Below are 23,714 nucleotides of genomic sequence, written 5' to 3'. Positions count from 1 at the left end.
TTACTCCAGCTCCAAACTCTTTCCCTCTCCCAGTGCTGTCAACAGATCATCTAAATCGTAATTGGCTAGGCCGTCCACCTGCAACCTACAAAAACAATTAAGAAAAACAAGTCCCAAATACAATTAAGTGACAAAAATTACAGAAATAATTCATTCAAGAGTTAACATTGTAAAAAAAAATATATAACTCCAATTCCATTTCAAGTATCAATGTGTATCCACTTTCCCGTAGCCCAGACAGGCATTCATAAACTTAATCTCCCCCAGAAAAAGTTTCTAGACATCATTTCCACATGCTTGTTGCCTAGTATTTGATTTGGTACAGCTGGGGTTAATAACATAAGTCTCGCTGTGTGCCTGACCAACATGTTGCATTTATTCTTTACCTCCCCGTACAATACATATGAGACTGACAGCTTCTCGGAGCCAGGTGAATTCATTTATCTGAATCATTTTAATGGATAAATCCAAATAAATGGCAATACTGAAACGAAGGTGAAACAAATTAAAATGCACATAGTTTGTTGTCATTTCAGCTGCTTGATGTGATTGTGTGTATGCTAGCTAGCTACATTTGCCTAGCGATCTTCCGTTACTATATTATTAATCGGCTGGTTTTTGCCTATTTATAAAATATTTATTAAATAATGATTTATTGAAGTTCTTGTCTCATCGTCATTGAACCTGTGCTAGCTAGCTGCCATAGATTTTGGCTTTGACCTCGGCCGAAGAACATCCCTTAGGTGGTGAGTTATCAGATGATAATTCCCGGGTTGTAATGGCTTTTTATTTAAATATCCATAATGGAAATGATCTCCCTTGGCTCCAGTGATGATGTTGCAGGAGAAACTGAGCATAATTCAGTCTACATTATTTATTCAAAATCAAAAACATTGGTAAAAATAGGCTATCTACATTAAAGGGACAAGCAACAATACTCACACAAGAGCTTTACATTTCTGCAACGCTGGCAGAAGGATTTTCATGTTCTCTGCAGTTAAATTGCACCCACTCAGTTCAAGACATTCGATGGACTTGCAATGCTGAAGACAATACATCAACACCCAACAGTCTGTTTTCTTCAGGGGACTTCCTGACATATTAATGTCTGTGTATGTTTTCATGGCTTCTTTAACAAAATCATCTGCATGGAGCTCATATAGACAATGAAATGTGAAAAGCTGCATTGTACATCTAACAATTTGATCCTCCTTTCCTTTTTCAATGACTTCCAGAATAAAATGTTTGAGCTGGGTCCAGATTCAAATCAATCAAATCAAATCAAATCAAATCAAATCAATCAAATTTATTTTTATATAGCCCTTCGTACATCAGCTGATATTCTCAAAGTGCTGTACAGAAACCCAGCCTAAAACCCCAAACAGCAAGCAAAGCATGTGAAAGAAGCACGGTGGCTAGGAAAAACTCCCTAGGAAAAACTCCTTGAGAACAAGAGATATATTTTTCCTCCAGTCGTTTTGCAACTTCCTTGTTTGCGATGCCAAAGAGAAATTGAACTATGGGTAGGAGGTGACTGTTTTCTTTTCCACGTCGAACCTTAGAAAGTAGCTCTCTAACTTTCCCCTGAGCTTCCTCATCACCCAGTAACATGTATGAGAGGGCTGTGAAAAACTCCTGGAAGCTGAGGTGCATGAAGCTGTACATAGTGGTCTGACTTACTCTCTTCTTTTGGAGAAGCTTACACAAGAAGGGGACTTTGGAAGGATCTGACACTGTCTGTGAGACACTATGATGGTCAAATAAGACTTGCTGCTCTTCCGTCCCCTTTTCTGCCAGCTTGCCTAGTCCTTGGAGGATGGTAAGATCTGACTGACCCAAATCAGTGGTGCTTCAACAGCGTGGCAACAAATTCAACAAAGATGGAGGTGGTGGTCTCCAGTGATTGTATTATCTCTGTGCCTTCATAAAACTGCTCCCTATAAACTGTGCAAATGATCCAGCAGATGACTGGAATGAAACATGCGGTGAAAAGTGTTTCATTTTTTCTCACAGAGTCATAGGCTTGCTGTGAGTGTTGCTCCTTCTTGAAGAATCTCTGGAAGTATTCCTCCACACCCTCTTTAGAAAAGCCCAATATCTCAGCACATCTCACTGGATTTTTGACCACTCCATTCAGTTTGTCCAACCCTGTGGACCTGGTGGTAACAAGCAGGAATGACTCGGGTAAGATCTGTTTCTGTATCAGGCCACTCAGTGTCACTTCTGGGGAGCAATGTGTCCATGGGTCCCTGGGAAGGGAGTCTTTAGGTACATCAAGTGATCATTTGAGCTCATCAAAGCCGTCTACCAGGAAGAGAACCCTCTCAGGAGACTGGCAGAGGACCTGCTTGATCATTGATGATGAACTCTGATTGTAGTTAAGCAGATCCATCAGACTTTTTCTCCCGGTGGCCTGGTTCAGTTCTTTGCACCTCAGGTGAAAAACAAAGTCAAATCGGTCTTTGTAAAGTCTTCCAAACGCCCAGTCAGACATGATCTTCTGAGTGGTAAATGACTTGCCAGTTCCAGAGTGGCCCTGCAGTATCACTGTTCTCTGAATGTCTCCGTGCTCATCTGGATCAAACAGCCTCTCCACTTTGGTACTCTTGTAGGTCTCACTGTCCCTCTGGTCCATGAGTAGATAAAAGTTCTGTCCTCTGGAGCGGATCTCCTCCTCTCTCTCTCTCTGCAGACGGTGTTTCTGGATGATCAGGGGCTCAGTGTAGCGATCATCTAACTTCACATGTTCTCCAGGGAGAGAGTTGTACTCCTGCACTGTGGCATATTCACCTCTGATGAATTCCTTGTACTTTAGGCTTGTTGTGCTTTTGTTCTCTACACATTGATACAATACAGAAAGTCACTTCATTTTTTCTGTTGAAAACAATGTTTAAATCATATTAATTGAATCATATTCATTTTAACATTTAAAAAGGTGAAAAAGACATGGCTTACCTCGTTGATCTCCTTGTTTGATGTGGAATTCTATATAAATGATACAAATGATGAACAAATACCACACATTAAAGTCTTATTACAGTACAAGTTTTCACACAAGAAATTGTTATGGCAGACTCTGACTACATCCTAATAATCCATTGAAAATGTTAACACACAACAGTCAATTTTCAAATACACAACAGTCCGTTTGGGCAGGGCACTGTTTCACCTTTACTGTACAACTTGGCTCTCAAGATTACATGTCTGTGTACATCTTCACTCACCCAAGTCCTGGACCAGATTAGGTTCATTCTCCCTCAGCATGGAGAGAAAGGCAGATTTCACTTTGTTTCCACCAGAGTGGAGGGCTTTAAAGAGCTCCCTCATTTTGTCCTCGTCAGTTCTGGCAGCGCTGATGTTAGAGTACACCTCTTCATGGATCATGCCTTCAGCGAGCAGCTTATCAGCTATAGGCATCACCGTGGAGACCCTCTGAATGAGCTGGGACCTGTGTTCATCCACCAACTCAGCATCTATGGAGGGCACAGGTTAAACTTCATTATTATCAAGAATATACAGATTATTCACCCTTTTAACTGGCACAGCAAGAAGAAAAAAGAGATCTGGATTTTCTTTCTGCAAAATATGTGTATTTAGTCTCAGTAAATTAATATTTGTTAGCATTACTTAAACTTTGATAGATAATGCATTGGAAGCATCTCAAACACGATGCATCTCAACCAGCCGGTTGAGTTGCCCAATTAGAGTATACACATTTTGGATTGGAATTAGCGTAGACGTTTTTAATCAAAAAAATGACTTTGTCTTCTTCATTTACTGTACCTTTAATGGAAGATAGGATACATGAGGATGGATATAAAATGTGATACATTTGTGTGTCAAAATGTGAATATTCAAATGCATGTAAATTAATGCATTTGCAGTTTATATGCTTAGAATACGAGTACAATTACATGTACTGAATGATATTGTGAAACACATTGAAGATAACAGGCTGGCAGTAACTAATTATATGGATTTGAAATTATTTTTGTATTTGCACAGACAAAAAAATCTCAGAACAATATTTCTCCATAGTCCATTATCACTAGCTTTGACCTAATAGCATTCCTTTAATGGGCAACTCAACTGCCTGGTAGAGCATATTTTTCAAGAGTTCCTAAAACAACATATTAGTAGTTTAATCATTCATTTTTGAGGTCAACAACATTTTACGAACTTGCAATTTCCCATTTTATACACAATTAGTTGCATTTTGGGGGGGTAAATGAGGTTCGGTTTGGCTCATGTTCACTTACTGGATTTGAACCATCTTTGAATGTGTGTTTAAAAAAATATGGGAGTCCGATAATGAAAACAATATGACCATTTTACTAAATGGCATTGGTTGAGACGATAAAATATGCCAAATAAAATGTATATGTTTAATTTCATTTGAAATTGGTTTAGAATAACCACCGGGTCGAACTGCCTGTTAAAAAGGTTATAAATGGCACATGTCATTTTGGTTGATTATCATCTTGATTACATGAGTAGGTTACATGCATGTTCTGTGAATTGCAAAAAAAAAACGATTAGGGAAGACTGCAGCATCAGAATTCTGCTCAGTTCAATAGCTGACCACAAGATGGTACTGTAGGCCACTACTTTGACATGTCACAGTCAGGAGACACAATAAACACAATCAAGTGGTACGGTATAATAAACAACAGACTACACAGACTACACGAGTTTTGCTGCTAGTCATTGGTAGAGTGTGGTATTTGAGGGTTGTGGCGTGGGTGGTAGTTGTGGATCGGGGTTGGACTTAGTCTGCTGGCAGGGCCAACCCCCCAAGGTTGTGCTGGCCCTCCTGCTGGTGGGGGCAGCTTCTGGTAGTGAACCAAGGTTTAGATGGACCCAGGACGTCACTGAGGACTATGTCAGGACCTATTTACGACGTTCTCAGGACTTTTATTTTACTAGTCCTTAAGTCATCACGTGATTGTCCCAAGGGAACATTCTCTCTGGGACCTTTGTGTAATTCCTGGTTTCAGGACCTTCTTGGGTCCAGGTGACCATGACACAATGTCCCAACCATGACACAACATTCCAAGAACGTCCTAAAATCTTCCCAGAGGACGTCCCAGGGACAAACGGGGAACTAGACAAAATCTCCAGGGGACCATGACACAATGTCCCAAGAATGTTCAGGGGACCATGACACAACAATCCAAAAAAGTCCAAAAAACATCCCCGGGACAAACCGTGAACTAGACAAAACCTCCAAGGTCCATGACACAACGTCCCAAGAACGTCCTAAAAACTTCCTTGGACGTCCCAGGGACCAAACTGAAACAAGAAATAACCTCTGGAGGACCATGATACAACATCCCCAAAAAGTTTTAAAAACATTTTCATGGACGTCCCCGGAACAATCTGGGAACTAGACAAAATCTCCAAGGGACCATGACACAACGTCCCAAGAACATCCTAAAAACATTCTCGGGGACGTCCCCGGGACCAACCGGGAACTAGACAAATCTTCTAGGGTACCATGACACAACGTCCTGACGACTTTAGGAGACCCTCTTGTGATGTCCCCGGGACATCCTAATGACTCATTATTGTTTGCAGGGAATCTTAAAGCTCTCTTCCCGAAATTACATATAACCTCAGGATTGACTGGAGCTATAGTAGTATATTAGTATAGTTCAGTATAGTCTCACCATATCCAAGTCTAACTTACTGTGTTCAGACGACTCCATTATGCTCTCAGGAAAGGTCACACCTCAGCACTAAGTCATCTGTCTCGTCACTGGTTGTCTACTAGGGAAACAATCATTAAGGATATGCAATTCTATGCCCATGTATACCCATACATGTATGCCCATCAATAGATCAAATCAAATGTATTTATAAAGCCCTCTTTACATCAGCTGATGTCACAAAGTGCTGTACAAACCCAGCCTAAAACCCCAAACAACAAGAAATGCAGGTGTAGAAGCATGGTGGCTAGGAAAAACTCCCTAGAAAGGCCAGAACCTAAGAAGATACCTAGAGAGGAACCAGGCTATGAGGGGTAGCCAGTCCTCTTCTGGCTGTGCCGGGTGGAGATTATAACAGAACATGGCCAAGGTGTTCAAATGTTCATAGATGACCAACAGGGTCAAATAATAATAATCACAGTGGTTGTCGAGGGTGCAACAGGTCAGCACCTCACTAGTAAATGTCAGTTGGCTTTTCATAGCCGATCATTCAGAGTATCTCTACCGCTCTTGCTGTCTCTAGACAGTTGAAAACAGCAGGTCTGGGACAGGTAGCACGTCCAGTGAACAGGTCAGGGTTCCATAGCCACAGGCAGAACAGTTGAAACTGGAGTAGCAGCACAACCAGGTGGATTGGGGACAGCAAGGAGTCATCAGGCCAGGCAGTCCTGGGGCATGGTCCTAGGGCTCAGGTCCTCCGAGAGAGAGAGAGAGAGAGAGAGAGAGAAAGAAAGAAAGAATTAGAGAGAGCATACTTAAATTCACACAGGACCCCGGATAAGACAGGAGAAATACTCCAGATATAACAGACTGACCCTAGCCCCCCGACACAAACTATTCTAGCATAAATACTGGAGGCTGAGACAGGAGGTGTCAGGAGACACTGTGGCCCTGTCCGACGATACCCCGTATATTAGATAAAACGTGTATTTGGAGTATAGGAGTATTTGACAGTTAAGAAATACAAAAGGAGGACCAAGGTACTTTTAATAAAATTAAAATGCCTTCATTTGTCACGTTCGTTAGAAAAATGATCGGACCAAGGCGCAGCGTGAGTAGCGTTCCACATAATTTATTATAAAGTGAAACGTAATGCAAATGCAAAACAAATAAAGAATAGACGAACCGTGACTATAATACAACTATACATAAACAATATCTCATAACCCCCCAGTGAAACACAAGCTACTTAAGTATGATCCCCAATTAGAGACAACGATTAGAACCCCACATAGAAAATAACAACTAGAAAAAAAACTGTCACACCCTGACCTACTCTACCATAGAAAATAAAAGCTTTCTATGGTCAGGACGTGACATCATTGGTATGGAATGTTCAATGGAGAAAAAAATCCATGCAAGCAGTTTTAAATGTTTGTTCCATTTAACATGCTGTAACAACAAAAGCATTTTAATTATATGAAGTATGTTTTTTAGATGACCAATTAACCAAAGAGCACCCTCTATTTACAAAGATCTACTGTATCATAGCAGCACTTCCTTTCCTTCTTCTTTTCAACAAGATATTAAAACTAGTTCACTTACTTCAGGTTGAAATGTCTGTTTTTCTTCGACTCTCTGTGGCCCACAAATGCTCAATGCCAGTCCAGTTTCTTTTGTCCCAGTTCTCTACAGGAGGCACACCTTAAGGGTTGGGCTTATTTTACTTTTCCATATCGGAAGAATCACACATTCCGTTTGCAATTCTATCATGTCCTAACCTGTTTCCAATTCATTTTAACTGTAGTAATTAAAGAAAAACTATACTAAAAACTAAACATGCTCTAAAATGTACTCCAAGCTCGCTTTTCCATGTGTTTGTGAAAGCAATGATGGAGTGGGATGCATTTTAACATGTTACAATTTGATTACAATTCAAATACATCACAATAAAATGTGTTAGTGTGTAATTATTGTACATCCAACACATTTTTAAACATGTACATTTCTAGTAGGCTACTCACCCCTCATAAACAAAGTAATGTAGTTTTCTGATCTTTATAAATGTAGTGTTTTGTGTGCAAGTGAATTATTGACAGGCAGGGAGTGGTCTACCTTTACAGGCAACATTCCTGTTTAACTTGTTCAGTAAAGTTGTGGAAAAGGGGTTAGGAGATTTCAGTCACAGACAGACTGATTAGACACAATGAAAACCTGTCCATAATGTGAAAATAAAAGGACCGTCTGCCTCATTTGATAATAAAGTTAAGTTCACAACATTTTGTAATGGTGTAAAACTGTTGGTGCTGACATCTTCAGGACAGGAATACCGGTTTACTTAACGGAGGAATAAACACACATGTTCATCATTGGTGTTTTAACCAGAACGGGGGAAAATGCACTTTATTTATTTTCGCACATGCGCAGTCATACATCTCTCATAGGGCATGACTGTACCAGTGTAAGAACACAACTCAACAACATATTAGTCCACATGCCAACAAAAACCATATTGGGATTGGTAAACATTGATCAGTCAATTTCTTATAAGACAGAGAGACTAGTGTTACAGTAGACAGTGTTTATTATTATGTTCTCTAGCCAATACTACTGTATATGCAATACATTCACTGGTAGTTATATGTAGCCTACTAATATAATTGTCTACTTTCCAAAGACAACAACAAAATAAAGAGATGAAACACATTCAAATGGCTGAAATGAAATGGTAATATGAATATAAGTGTAATGAACACAATGGGAGACAGACAGCTGGTTTCAAGGGCAGGGCGCAGCAAGTGTTTATTTGTAAAGGACCACAGGAGGAGGCAGGTAGCTGGGTCCAGGGGCAGGCAGAGGGTCATACACAGGGGGTCCAAAAAGGCTAGTAGCGTCATCCGGGAGATCAGGCAATAGGTTGATAACAGGAAATCCGATAGGCGTGATGGGGTGCAAAGAACTGAACTAAATAGTGTGTGATAATGACATGCATGTGTGTTCAGGTGATTGGGATCTGGAGAGTGAGCTACGTTCAGGGGATCTATGTGTTTGAGGGTGTGAGTTGGAAGCAGACGTTACAATAAGACAGTTGAATATTTTCCATAATAGATTAATCAAAACACAGGTTACAAGCAATGTATCAAAGATCTAACTGCAATTGTGGTGATTATACGGGTCATCTCAGAGGATAACTGACATATCTTCTTTTAAAGCATAATACTTACACAGAACCCAAACCGGCTGCGCGCGTGCGCCATCGTGCATAAATGTATTTTGTCCCCCCACACCAAACGCGATCACGACACGCAGGTTAAAATATCAAAACAAACTCTGAACAATTATATTAATTTGGGGACAGGTCGAAAGCATTCAAAATGTATGGCAATTTAGCTAGCTAGCTTGCACTTGCTAGCTAATGTGTCCTATTTAGCTAGCTTGCTGATCCTAGCTGATTTGTCCTGGGATATAAACATTGAGTTGTTATTTTATCTGAAATGCACAAGGTCCTCTACTCCACCAATTAATCCACACATAAAACATTCTCCTCCTTCCTGGCTTTTTCTTCTCTTGACTTTATATTGCGATTGGCAACTTTCATAAATTACGTGCATTACCGCCACCGACCTATTTTGTCTTTCAGTCACCCATGTGGGTATAACCAATGAGGAGATGGCACGTGGCTACCTGCTTCTATAAACCAATGAGGAGATGGGAGAGGCAGGACTTGCAGCGCAATCTGCGTCAGAAATAGAACTGACTTCTATTTTAGCCCTTGGCAACGCAGACGCTCATTGGCGCACGTGAGCAGTGAGGGTGCAATAATTGAATAATATAGATTTCTACATTTATTTTGCAACGCTCGCGCATGCAATGCGAGCAGTGTAGTCAGCCTGTTAGCTGTAGAACGTCATCTAACAGATTGCACCAACATCACTACCAATCTCTTTTTCTTTGTTGGTCAATAATTACATGTTGATTAAGAAAAAATGACAAATGACATTGATAAGAGCAATCTAGTGGCGCAGTGGTCTAAGGCACTGCATCTCAGTGCTAGAGGCGTCACTACAGCCCCTGGTTCGATTCCAGGCTGTATCACAAATGGCCGTGATTGGGAGTCCCATAGGGCAGCTCACAATTGACCAAGCGTCGTCCGGGTTAGGGTTTGGCCGGGGTAGGCCATCATTGTAAATAAGAATTTCTTCTTAACTGACTTGACTAGTTAAATACAAGTTTACATTTTTTTTTAAATAAGCCTATTTTAATGTGGGAATAATGTGAGATTATGTCAGTGGTATCTTGCTAAATGTACCAATGTCACATGTGGTTTGCATGTTGTTACGTGGTTTGCATGTCGTTACGTGGTTTGCATGTTGTTACGTATTTTGCATGTTGTTACGTATTTTGCATGCTGTTACGTGTTTTGCATGTTAAGGGTTTTTGCATGTTGTTACGTGTTTTGCATGTTATTACATGTGTTTTACATTTTGTTACGTGTTTTGCATGTTGTTACAGCACCTTCAGAAATTATTGACAACCCCTTGACTTTTTCCACATTTTTTTGTTACAGTCTGAATTTATAGTGGATTAAATTGAGATTTAGTGTCACTGATCTACACACAACATCCCATAATGTCAAAGTGAATTATGTTTTTAGAAATGTTTGCTAAATTAACTAAACATGAAAAGCTGAAATGTTTTCAGTCAATAAGTGTTCAACCCCTTTGTTATGGCAAGCCTAAATACGTTCAGGAGTAAACATTTGCTTCTACTTGAAAATCTACGGCAAGACCTGAAAAGTACTGTCTAGCAATGATCAACAACCAACTTGACAGAGATTGAAGAATTTTAAAAGAATAATGGGCAATTATTGTACAATCCAGGTGTGCAAAGCTCTTAGACTTACCCAGAAAGACTCACAGCTGTAGTTGTTGCCAAAGGTAATTCTAATGTGTATTGACTCAGGGTGGTGAATACTTATCTAATCAAGTTATATTCGTCTTTTATTTTCTATTCATTAAAACTAGTGTTAAGAGTTTTTCTTCCACTTTGACATTACAGAATATTTTGTGTTGATCGTTGACAAAAGATGACAATTGAACCATTTTACTCCCACTTTGTAACAGAACAAAATGTGGAAAAAGTCAAGGGGTGTGAATACTTTCTGAAGGAACTGTTAATATGTAACAGAACAAAAACAAACATACCTAGAGAAATACTAGCATAAATTAATTGAAATGTAAATGCAATTTACAAAGTTCATTTAAAGAGCTTTAGTTCCAAAATGTTAAATGGGTTTTGTTGCAAAACGCTATATATCCATCCGTTGTTTAGCTGGAATGGAATGTTGTATATACTTTACACACAGATCTCATATCACTGTACTGATTCATTTTGAAAATATATTTAATAAATATAGATTTAATCAAATGTATTATTTGCACAGTTCTTTATTAAATATGAAATTATTTGTCACGTTTAACTGTGTAAAACCTAGCTTTGCTGCTTTTTTCTTTGAGAGGGAGGCGAATAAATATTGCGTTTTGTAACAAACATGATTATTTGTCTCTGAAATTAAACGATTTAGTGATAGATTTTAAAGAAATACATGGCTGTCATTTAACAACCCCATGCGATTAGATGGAGAGAAAAAACACATTTCTTTCATACATTCTTTAAACAATAAAAGCAAATTTACTCAAATTTGCAGCATTTTTTATGGGACTCTTAATTTCAAGGGCAGTTGTCTGTGAAGCTTCGTTCTCTCCTTCATTAAACACACATTTCCAGACAGACATTTCAAAACTTCAGTGATGTTCCTTAAGGGGTTCAGTTAACACTGAAGGTTGGAAAGCTATGTTCCTTCCATATCTGATGCAACATGATCCAAGATGGCAGCTGTAGCCTACGAGCCTGATTTCTTTATAATAGCTCTCATTAATTGTGGAAATAGGCCCTCTTGTGGATGAGAGATGTTATGTCCATATATCTTACTTGAAATCTTTCCCTCTTTCAATTGAGTAGATAACTGAACTGAGGTGTCTGTCTATAGTTTAGTCAGCGTGTAATGAACTGTCTGTCTATATTTTAGTCAGTGTGTAATGAACTGTCTGTCTATAGTTTAGTCAGTGTGTAATGAACTGTCTATAGTTTAGTCAGTGTGTAATGAACTGTCTGTGTATAGTTTAGTCAGCGTGTAATGAACTGTCTGTCTATATTTTAGTCAGTGTGTAATGAACTGTCTGTCTATAGTTTAGTCAGCGTGTAATGAACTGTCTGTCTATAGTTTAGTCAGTGTGTAATGAACTGTCTGTCTATAGTTTAGTCAGTGTGTAATGAACTGTCTGTCTATAGTTTAGTCAGTGTGTAATGAACTGTCTGTCTATAGTTTAGTCAGTGTGTAATGAACTGTCTGTCTATAGTTTAGTCAGTGTGTAATGAATTGTCTGTCTATAGTTTAGTCAGTGTGTAATGAACTGTCTATAGTTTAGTCAACGTGTAATGAACTGAGGTGTCTGTCTATAGTTTAGTCAGCGTGTAATGAACTGTCTGTCTATATTTTAGTCAGTGTGTAATGAACTGAGGTGTCTGTCTATAGTTTAGTCAGCGTGTAATGAACTGTCTGTCTATATTTTAGTCAGTGTGTAATGAATTGTCTGTCTATAGTTTAGTCAGTGTGTAATGAACTGAGGTGTCTATAGTTTAGTCAGTGTGTAATGAACTGTCTGTCTATAGCTTAGCCAGTGTGTAATGAACTGTCTGTCTATAGTTTAGTCAGTGTGTAATGAACTGAGGTGTCTGTCTATAGTTTAGTCAGTGTGTAATGAACTGTCTGTCTATAGCTTAGCCAGCGTGTATAGGCACAAGGAGTCCCCAGGCAGAGCGACCGGGAGGTAGAGGTTTTCTTTCCTGCTCTCTGATATACTGTGGAACCACTACGTCCTTCAAGTACTCTAGCAGGTATGGGTACTTATTCACTTCCTGGAACTCATGCACGTGCAGCAACTTTGAACAAGAACATACTGTAGGAAGACCACACTACTGAAGGAGACACAATAAATCCTGATTGAACTTCTCAATAAGCCTGAAGGGTAGGTAGCATAAACAGAACCACATGTAACATATGGATTTGCATTCAAATACACATCAAGAGTCCCAATGCAAAGTTACATCACACGAGATATTACATAAAACTGATCAGAATTCCGAAGAACGACGAAGACATGCCGACATTTGTTTTTGCAGGGTGTGACGTTATGTGGAGGACCCGTCAAGCCAGCCTGTTCCCTATAAAGCCAACTCCAACAGAAATAACTTCAAATGTATAACTTCAAATTCAACCAAATTTTCTGCACGCATAACTAATGGTTTAAATATAATTTTCAGCTAGCTTACAAGCAAATCCTTTATGAATGTATTTTTACAAATCAGCTTGCAATTGCCATAATTGGTTAAAGAAAATTGTGATACATAAAAAAGTATCCCAGTTTCATTTCAGGACCTAAAAATTGACATCCGTGCCATATAGATTGCAAAATAGTAGGGAAGATATTTTTGACGTACCGATTCCATGGCACATGGTTTATGAACTGACAAGCAAAACGACACCGGACTCAAAACATTTAAATTATTATACAAAATATAATGTTATTTGTATGGTGGATACAACCTTCCCAGCTCTGCAGATTTTGCTGCGAAGAGGCAGAATCATTAGATCATTTGTTTTGGTACTGTCCGTATGTATCTGTCCGTAAGAATTGCAATATTTACTTTGAGCTTTTCCTGCAGATAGCACTAATGGGCGATTTGAAAAGTCATAATCAATCGATCAATAATATAACAATACTTTTAGCAAAAACATTTTTTTTCAATTTACAATCTGTAGAAACTATGAGAATAGAAAGGTTCAGAGCTTTTGTGAAACATCACAGCATAGTTGAAAAATATATTACAAATAGAAATCCAAAATGGATGGTGTTGTCATGACGTTGGCCTGTGGGTAAGGTTTATGACCCCCCCCCCCCCCCCCCCCCCATAAATACCTTTCTCTCTTCCCCTCTCTGAATCTACTGAAGGACGTGAATAGCCTGTGTTAAATATAGAGAGTCTGGGAACATCAAACAAATGGGGAAAAGGAACCATATTTTGTTAATAAAACCAGTTGGAAATATGCTTGATAACGTAATGAGTATGGATTTCATTTCAGTTGTCATCTGAGACATTATGATTGATGACAGGACGACATAAACTGTACCTGGGAAAGTATCCACCCTCTAGTTATCAGAGTCACATGGAATTGTTATGCAATTGAAATGTTTGATATTGAAAATGTTTGTTAGGAGATGAAATGTAATTTTAGCTTCCAAACGAGAGAATTGAGTTTTCATAAGGAAAGTGCCCTGCTCGATCAGTGGCCCAACCCTGTGAAGAGACAGCGGTTATAAACGATGAAACACCTCCCTCCCCCTCTCCACTATATAATCCTTTGACGAAAAGATAACCAGTTGGTTCCAGTACGGGAGGTCTGCAGCCTCTACGTTAGAAGGACACACATGTCAAGGACAGAACTAAGCCAACCTCGGCGTGAGCTCTGGTATGAACTGGTATGAACTTTGAGCTTATTCACTACAGAAGTGCTACTTCCTAGCCGTTGAGTTAGCAGCGGCCGCTGCTTACGTGGGCTAGGAAAGGACGGACGACGGATCCAGTCTAACAACCAGACGAAGATACCACCACGTATCCAATCGACCACCATTGACATTCTTCCGAAAACAGGGAGATCTGTTGGTCAACCCGGCCAGCATCTACGACCAATCTACCGAAGCGCAGCTCAGAGTAAATATTTATTGCATTTTCCTTTTCCAAATGGGCGGTAATTTAGAATGCATAAGATAATGTATTTACGATAGCATAGCTGCTGTTTCTCTGTTCCTAAATCTTCCCGCTCTTTCATTCAAGCCCAACCCCCTTTCCTTTGTGTAACCAGCCGTCATATCTGTTCCGTCTACCGGGACGTTTTCTGTATAACATCATTGTATTCTGTGTATTTGTAATTCTGTGTGATTAGTTAGGTATTTAGTAAATAAATAAATAAACCCAATTTTGTATTGCTGATTCAACTTGTTAGCCAGGGTTCGTGAAGATAGCCAAGAACTTACAACTTTCATTATGAGACTGAAAATAAGACAAGGGTTAAGATTGACTGCTATCGTTGTAAAATATTACAAAGTATTTTAAGAGTTTATTCGGAAGATAACAGCTCTATAAACGTTCTTCCGTGGTGCCCCGACTTTCTAGTTAATTACATTTACATGATTAGCTTAATCAGGTAATATTAATTACAGAGAAATCATTTTATAAGTTAGCATGTCATATCACTTAATCCGGCATAGCCAAAGACACGACAGTGTTAAGAGATTGTCACACCCTGATCTGTTTCACCTGTCCTTGTGCTTGTCTCCACCCCCTCCAGGTGTCAACCATCTTCCCCACTTAACCTATTCTGTCTGTCTGTGCCAGTTTGTCTTGTTTGTTTAAGCCTACCAGCGGTGTGTCTCAGCTCCTGGTTTTCCCCAGTCTCTCTTTTCTCGTCCTCCTGGTTTTTGACCCTTGCCTGTCCTGACCCTGTAACCCCCCAATGTTGATTCCACTTCACAATATGTTGACAGTGGGAGGAAGCTTGTCAAAAGGCAGATAAATTCCTGTACTTTTGACCAGGGCCCATAGGGAATAAAGTGTAATTTGGGATGCAATCAAAAGGGCCTCATGCCGCTTGTCTGCAGTGGTGTAAAGTACTTCAGTAGTACTTTAAAGTATTTTTACTCAAGTATTTTTCGGGGGATATCTGTACTTTACTATTTATATTTTTTGTAACTTTTACTTCACTACATTCCGAAATAAAATAATGTACTTTTTACTCCATACATTTTCCCTGACACCCAAAAGTACTCATTACATTTTCTAACATTTCCACTCCATTTATAAAGTAGGGCACTACTTTTCTACTCTCTGTGAAATTCACTGAACAGACCCTTCCTGTCCCTTCAAGACCATAGTGAAGATGATTCATGAAGAGAGAAAGGCTTTATGAATAGGTTATTGGCCTGCTGTTTAATGGTAGGTACTAACACTGGAGTTATTAACCCATATTTAGTCCAGGTCCTGTTTACTGGGTGGTACTGTAACACTGGAGTTATTAACCCAGATGTAACTGACTTGCCTAGTTAAATAAAGGTTAAATAAACAATTTAAAAACATAATTAACACAGATTTGGTCCAGCTCCTTGAGATGTGGGGTCAGACAGGTCTATAGACTTACTGTATAATTATCATCAGACAGGTCTATAGACTTACTGTATAATTATCATCAAATCAAATGTATTTATATAGCCCTTCTTACATAAGCTGATATCTCAAAGTGCTGTACAGAAACCCAGCCTAAAACCCCAAACAGCAAGCAATGCAGGTGTAGAAGCACGGTGGCTAGGAAAAACTCCCTAGAAAGGCCAAAACCTAGGAAGAAACCTAGAGAGGAACCAGGCTATGAGGGGTGGCCAGTCCTCTTCTGGCTGTGCCGGGTGGAGATTATAACAGCACATGGCCTAGATGTTTAGATGTTCATAAATGACCAGCATGGTCAAATAATAATAATCATAGTAGTTGTCGAGGGTGCAACAAGTCAGTAACACAAGATTAAGTGTCAGTTGGCTTTTTCATAGCCGATCTTTGAGAGTATCTCTACCGCTCCTGCTGCCTCTAGAGAGTTGAAAACAGCAGGTCTGGGACAGGTAGCACGTCCGATGAACAGGTCAGGGTTCCATAGCTGCAGGCAGAACAGTTGGAACTGGAGCAGCAGCACGGCCAGGTGAACTGGGGACAGCAAGGAGTCATCAAGCCAGGTAGTCCTGAGGCATGGTCCTAGGGCTCAGGTCCTCCGAGAGAGAGAAAGAGAGAAAGAGAGAATTAGAGAGAGCATATTTAAATTCACACAGGACACCGGAAAAGACAAGAGAAATACTCCAGATGTGACAGACTGACCCTAGCCCCCGACACATAAACTCCTGCAGCATAAATACTGGAGGCTGAGACAGGAGGGGTCAGGAGACACTGTGGCCCCATACGATGAAACCCCCGGACAGGGCCAAACAGGTAGGATATAACCCCACCCACTTTGCCAAAGCACAGCCTCCACACCACTGGAGGGATATCTCCAACCACCAACATACCATCCCGGGACAAGGCCGAGTATAGCCCACAAAGATCTCCGCCACGGCTCAACCCAAGGGGGGGCGCCAACCCAGACAGGAAGACCACGTCAGTGACTCAACCCACTCAAGTGACGCACCCCTCCCAGGGACGGCATGGAAGAACACCAGTAAGCCAGTGACTCAGCCCCCGTAATAGGGGTAGAGGCAGAGAATCCCAGTGGAAAGAGGGGAAACCGGCCAGGCAGAGACAGCAAGGGCGGTTCGTTGCTCCAGCCTTTCCATTCACCTTCACATCCCTGGGCCAGACTACACTTAATCATAGGACCTACTGAAGAGATGTGTCTTCAGTAAAGACTTAAAGGTTGAGACTGAGTCTGCGTCTCTCACATGGGTAGGCAGACTATTCCATAAAAATGGAGCTCTATAGGAGAAAGCCCTGCCTCCAGCTGTTTGCTTAGAAATTCTAGGAACAATTAGGAGGCCCGCGTCTTGTGACCGTAGCGTACATGTAGGCAGGTACGGCAGGACCAAATCGGAAAGATCGCTAGGAGCAAACCCATGTAATGCTTTGTAGGTTAGCAGTAAAACCTTGAATCAGCCCTTGCCTTAACAGGAAGCCAGTGTAGGGAGGCTAGCACTGGAGTAATATGATAACATTTTTTGGTTCTAGTCAGGATTCTAGCAGCCGTATTTAGCACTAACTGAAGTTTATTTAGTGCTTTATCCGGGTAGCTGGAAAGTAGAGCATTGCAGTAGTCCAACCTAGAAGTAACAAAGGCATGGATTCATTTTTCTGCGTCATTTTTGGACAGAAAGTTTCTGATTTTTGCAATGTTACGTAGATGGAAAAAAGCTGTCCTTGAAACAGTCTTGATATGTTCTTCAAAAGAGAGATCTGGGTCCAGAGTAACGCCGAGGTCCTTCACAGTTTTATTTGAGACGACTGTACAACCATCCAGATTAATTGTCAGATTCAACATAAGATCTCTTTGTTTCTTGGGACCTAGAACAAGCATCTCTGTTTTGTCCGAGTTTAAAAGTAGAAAGTTTGCAGCCATCCACTTCCTTATGTCTGAGACACAGGCTTCTAGCGAGGGCAATTTTGAGGCTTCACCATGTTTCATTGAAATGTACAGCTGTGCGTCATCCGCATAGCAGTGAAATGTAACATTATGTTTTCGAATGACATCCCCAAGAGGTAAAATATATAGTGAAAACAATAGTGGTCCTTAAACGGAACCTTGAAGAAAACCGAAATTTACAGTTGATTTGTCAGAGGACAAACCATTCCCAGAGACAAACTGATATCTTTCCGACAGATAAGACCTAAACCAGGCCAGAACTTGTCCATGTAGACCAATTTGGATTTCCAATCTCTCCAAAAGAATGTGGTGATCGATGGTATCAAAAGCGGCACTAAGATCTAGGAGCACGAGGACAGACGCAGAGCCTCGGTCTAATGTCATTAAAAGGTAATTTACCACCTTCACAAGTGCAGTCTCAGTGCTATGATGTGGTCTAAAACCAGACTGAAGCGTTTCGTATACATTGTTTGTCTTCAGGAAGGCAGTGAGTTGCTGCGCAACAGCTTTTTCTAACATTTTTGAGAGGAATGGAAGATTCGATATAGGCCGATCGTTTTTTATAATTTCTGGGTCAAGATTTGGCTTTTTCAAGAGAGGCTTTATTAGACTTACTGTATAATTGTATAATTATCATCAGACAGGTCTATAGACTTACAGTATAATTATCATCAGACAGGCCTATAGACTTACTGTATAATTATCATCAGACAGGCCTATAGACTTACTGTATAATTATCATCAGACAGGCCTATAGATTTACTGTATAATTATCATCAGACAGGTCTATAGATTTACTGTATAATTATCATCAGACAGGTCTATAGACTTACAGTATAATTATCATCAGACAGGTCTATAGACTTACTGTATAATTATCATCAGACAGGTCTATAGACTTACTGTATAATTATCATCAGACAGGCCTCTACTCTCTTGGTAGTCTCACATCCTGAACTGGAGTAGCTGGTTGTTCCATAACTGAGCCCTCCCTGTGCTTCCCCTCACAACATGAAACCTGCCATGGAAAAGGGGATAGATAGCGAGACAATGGGAATCTATTCCCTTACTCTGTGGCCGCTGTATGTCACTCTGCTTGATGGCTGTAGGAGACTGACCTATAGTATGTCATTTGGTTGATGGCTGTAGGAGACTGACCTATAGTATGTCATTCTGCTTGATGGCTGTAGGAGACTGACCTATAGTATGTTATTCTGTTTGATGGCTGTAGGAGACTGACCTATAGTATGTCATTCTGTTTGATGGCTGTAGGAGACTGACCTATAGTATGTTATTCTGTTTGATGGCTGTAGGAGACTGACCTATAGTATGTCACTCTGCTTGATGGCTGTAGGAGACTGACCTATAGTATGTCATTCTGTTTGATGGCTGTAGGAGACTGACCTATAGTATTTCATTCTGTTTGATGGCTGAAGGAGACTGACCTATAGTATTTCATTCTGTTTGATGGCTGTAGGAGACTGACCTATAGCATGTCACTCTGCTTGTAGACTTATAGCACCTGAGCGTGTCCAGAATGCCCGATGACAGTAAAACATAGGTATAGGTCAGTCAAAAAGGCATCCATGTGCCTGCATCAATTATGTCCTTATGGACAGTCTGAAAGACAGCTTTGTGTTGAATTCATGTTGTACTGTCTGTGTTGTACTGTCTGTGTTGTACTGTCTGTAACTATGTGGATGAAGCTAGAAAAACAATGAAATACCCATCAGAATAGTACATACTGTCAACGGAACACCTTGATAAGGTGAGACAAGGGAGAGAGAGAGACAAGGGATTGGGAGATAAGGGAGAGAGAGAGCAAGAAGGGAGAGAGAGAGCAAGAAGGGAGAGAGAGAGACAAGGGAGAGAGAGAGAAGGGAGAGAGAGAGCAAGAAGGGAGAGAGAGAGACAAGGGAGAGCGAGAGAAGGGCGAGAGAGAGCAAGAAGGGAGAGAGAGACAAGGGAGAGAGAGCGCAAGAAAGGAGAGAGAGAGACAAGGGAGAGAGAGCGCAAGAAAGGAGAGAGAGAGAGAGACAAGGGAGAGAGAGAGAAGGGAGAGAGAGCGCAAGAAGGGAGAGAGAGCAAGAAGGGAGAGAGAGAGCAAGAAGGGCGAGAGAGAGCAAGAAGGGCGAGAGAGAGCAAGAAGGGAGAGAGAGAGCAAGAAGGGAGAGAGAGAGCAAGAAGGGCGAGAGAGAGCAAGAAGGGCGAGAGAGAGCAAGAAGGGAGAGAGAGAGCAAGAAGGGAGAGAGAGAGCAAGAAGGGAGAGAGAGAGCAAGAAGGGAGAGAGAGCAAGAAGGGCGAGAGAGAGCAAGAAGGGAGAGAGAGAGCAAGAAGGGAGAGAGAGAGCAAGAAGGGAGAGAGAGCAAGAAAGTAGAGAGAGCGTGAGAAGGGAGAGAGAGAAAGGCTGTATTCATTAATGCACAACATAGCAAAAAAAACAAGAGTTTCTTGATGAACAGTGAGAGTAGTAGAGAGTATTACTGCAGGGCATGTCTCTGCTGGTCATACACTGCTCAGACAAACGCACACATGCACACAGAGACGTGCACACACACACATGCACACACACACATGCACACAGAGACATACACACACATGCACACACACACACGCACACAGCAATTTGTACAGGACTGGGACCCAGGGAGAGTGGATCAGTGAGTGGATAAATGTACTGGTAATTGCACAGCGTCTAGAAGGAGTCGGGACTGCATTTCATCCGGTCACTTACACAGGGACACGGTGTAATTCCCCCACTCGTTTACATTTCACCACCAATTGTCTCATTAAATATTTAAAGTTTGAGTCCTCATGCTGGGTAGCAGGAGAAAACGGATGTGGTGATTGCATCACAAATGGCACCCTATTCCCCATATAGTGCACTACTTTTGACCAGAGCCCTATTTGGGATGCCTCCATAGAACAGTGCTTCAGTCTCCCATACCCACTCCGCACACTCTTCAAACTGAAACGCCACTACAGAGGACTGACAGCATTGGATTTAGTAGACTCACAATTCTGAAAATGCTTTTTCACTATGTCTGTGTCCCTAATGGTAGTCTATTCCCTATGTAGTGCACTATATTGGGAATAGGGTGACATTGGGGTGCAGATTTTGTTCTGATTCAATACATTCTCTTCGTGTTATCATTTAGGCATGGCAATTAATTGAGGACTACACAGAGCTGTTAGGTCTCTACGTAGCACTAGGTGGCAGACACAAGCATCTTCCATACTCCACAACACACTGAGTTCTGACTACAACATGAGAGAGAGATTGAGTGTGTTATGTGGGCTATCAGTGGTTTTGCTGGTAATGTTTGGCCCTTGGTTGTAGTTGGTAATCTACCCCACTGTTCCACGCCATTGTCTCTCTTCGTGCTGCTTATCAGAGCTCATTGTTGACATACCTGCCCCTTCTATCACATGACGTCTGCGTCTGTGACAGCAGGATCATATTCATTAGGGAATAAACAGAAGAAAACTGGCTGAAGCGAAACCAGGGATGGTCAACCAGACATTTTATTTTTCCGTTGTAAAATGTTTCAAAACTTTGAGACCTAATAAGTACAACCCTGTATCTGTCAATTGTCTGCCTGTCTGACAGGGCTGGCTGGGAGACACAGCGTCATGCCTGCTCCCGCTTCCCCTCTCTGGCGCTCGTGGGCGCCAGGCTGCCCTTCATTACACACACCTGTCACCATAATTACGCGTATCTGCGCTCACTGGACTCACCTGGACTCCTTCACGTTTGTTGATTGCCCCTCGATCTGTTCCTCAGTTGGTTCCCCGTGTCAGCATTATTGTCGGTTACGTTTCCCTTGTCCAGAAGCTGTTATTCTTTTGTTTGATGTTCGTATTCTGTTCCTGTCCGTTGGTTATTAAATGTTCACTCCCTGTCTCCAGCGTCGGTCCTCAAACACAGAGCTGTTAGGTCTCTATGGAGCACTTGGTAGCAGACGCGAACATCTTCCATACTCCACAACACAGAGAGAGAGAGAGAAAATGTTGTTATTTCCAACATAATGCCCATCCATGGGACAACAGGACTGGAGAGGCTGTTCGGTTGTAGTTTATCTCCCTCTCTGTCCGTCTGTCCACCCGCCCGCCCCCCCGTCCGTCCGTCTGTCAGTGGCAGGCAGCTTACTGCTCGTCTCCTCTCTCTGCCGGCCGGGTGTCCATAGTAGCCTTAATGTGTTATTGCAGGAATGAAGTGATCGGGTACATAATGAATGATCCTGTGTCCACACACCACACACCCCACTCGGCACACACACACAACACTCGGCACACACACACACACACACACACACATACACACACACACACACACACACACACACACACACACACACACACACACACACACACACACACACACACACACACACACACACACACACACACACACACACACACACACACACACATACACACACACAGCTCTTTTGATCCAGTCACCTCCTCAATGTACCAGCTGAGAGGCTAGGGGAGATAGAGGGTTAGAAAGATGGAGTGAGAGAGGGAAAGAAAGATAACTACATTTGGCAGGAGCCAGAAAAGCCTTAATGGGAGATGTTGATTAGCTGGAGCAGCAGTGATTGGTACAACTGTGTGTGTGTGTGTGTGTGTGTGTGTGTGTGTGTGTGTGTGTGTGTGTGTGTGTGTGTGTGTGTGTGTGTGTGTGTGTGTGTGTGTGTGTGTGTGTGTGTGTGTGGGTGACTGTTGTGAGTGTGGTGTGACTGTTGTGTGTGTGTGTGTGTGTGTGTGTGTGTGTGTGTGTGTGTGTGTGTGTGTGTGTGTGTGTGTGTGTGTGTGTGTGTGTGTGTGTGTGTGTGTGTGTGTGTGTGCCCCAGATGCCGAGGTGATCACTCTGACTGTGGATAGACCTGCTGTTGCTGTTCGTTAACTTACCTTCTGGATGAAACATTGTATTGTTATTTATGAATATAAATGTTATTTATGAATATATATGTTATTTATGAATGGGCATGGTATTTATGAATGTATATGTTATTTATGAATATATATGTTATTTATGAATATATATATATATGTTATTTATGAATGTGTATGTTATTTATGAATATATATGTTATTTATGAATGTGTATGTTATTTATGAATATATATGTTATTTATGAATGTGTATGTTATTTATGAATATATATGTTATTTATGAATGTATGTTATTTATGAATGTATATGTTATTGATGATATATATGTTATTTATAAATATCTGTAAAAGGTCATAGTTACCCCAAGATGTTAAACTAACACTCCATCAGTCTCTGTCAGTGTCCCAAATGGCACCTTATTCCCTTTGTAGTACACACACTTGACCCATAGAGCTCTGGTCAAAAGTAGTGCACTATATAGGGAATAGAGTGCCATTTGGGACACAATCACCATGTCCAGATGCAATCCAGATGGCTGGTCACAGTGGAGCTACCCTGCTGTTTTTTTCTGATGAGATTCCATCCCCCTGCTGTTTATTCTGATGAGATTCCATTACCCTGCTGTTGTTTATTCTGATGAGATTCCATCCCCCTGCTGTTTATTCTGATGAGAGTCCATTACCCTGCTGTTGTTTATTCTGATGAGATTCCATCCCCCTGCTGTTTATTCTGATGAGAGTCCATTACCCTGCTGTTGTTTATTCTGATGAGATTCCATCCCCCTGCTGTTTATTCTGATGAGATTCCATCCCCCTGCTGTTTATTCTGATGAGATTCAATCCCCCTGCTGTTTATTCTGATGAGATTCAATCCCCCTGC

At 41.1% G+C, this 23,714-nt stretch overlaps 1 protein-coding gene across 1 annotated transcript; it reads right to left on the bottom strand.

Annotated features, from left to right (window-relative positions):
- Positions 1-4: 4 nt before the first annotated feature.
- On the bottom strand, positions 5-7,350 carry LOC123723855 (NACHT, LRR and PYD domains-containing protein 3). The gene is made up of 6 exons (XM_045694426.2): positions 7,254-7,350; positions 5,690-6,403; positions 3,225-3,473; positions 2,956-2,985; positions 943-2,835; positions 5-85 (listed from the first exon to the last, which is right to left on the bottom strand). The coding sequence occupies exons 2-5, from the start codon at positions 5,706-5,708 to the stop codon at positions 2,282-2,284; spliced, it is 852 nt and encodes a 283-aa protein (XP_045550382.2). The 5' UTR covers positions 5,709-6,403; positions 7,254-7,350; the 3' UTR covers positions 5-85; positions 943-2,281.
- Positions 7,351-23,714: the final 16,364 nt, after the last annotated feature.

The sequence above is a fragment of the Salmo salar genome, chromosome 14 (assembly GCF_965601325.2).
Source record: "Salmo salar chromosome 14, fSalSal1, whole genome shotgun sequence".
Classification (NCBI taxonomy): domain Eukaryota; kingdom Metazoa; phylum Chordata; class Actinopteri; order Salmoniformes; family Salmonidae; genus Salmo; species Salmo salar.
Note: the sequence above shows the minus strand (reverse complement) of the source record. Positions and strands in the feature narration are given on the sequence as shown.

Bases quoted from the DNA above. Each gene is read 5' to 3' on its own strand.
- LOC123723855 (XM_045694426.2), bottom strand. The intron at 2,986-3,224 runs GTGAGTGAAGAT...TCATTTATATAG, and splicing joins TAATCTGGTCCAGGACTTGG to AATTCCACATCAAACAAGGA. The intron at 2,836-2,955 runs GTAAGCCATGTC...ATCAATGTGTAG, and splicing joins CAAACAAGGAGATCAACGAG to AGAACAAAAGCACAACAAGC.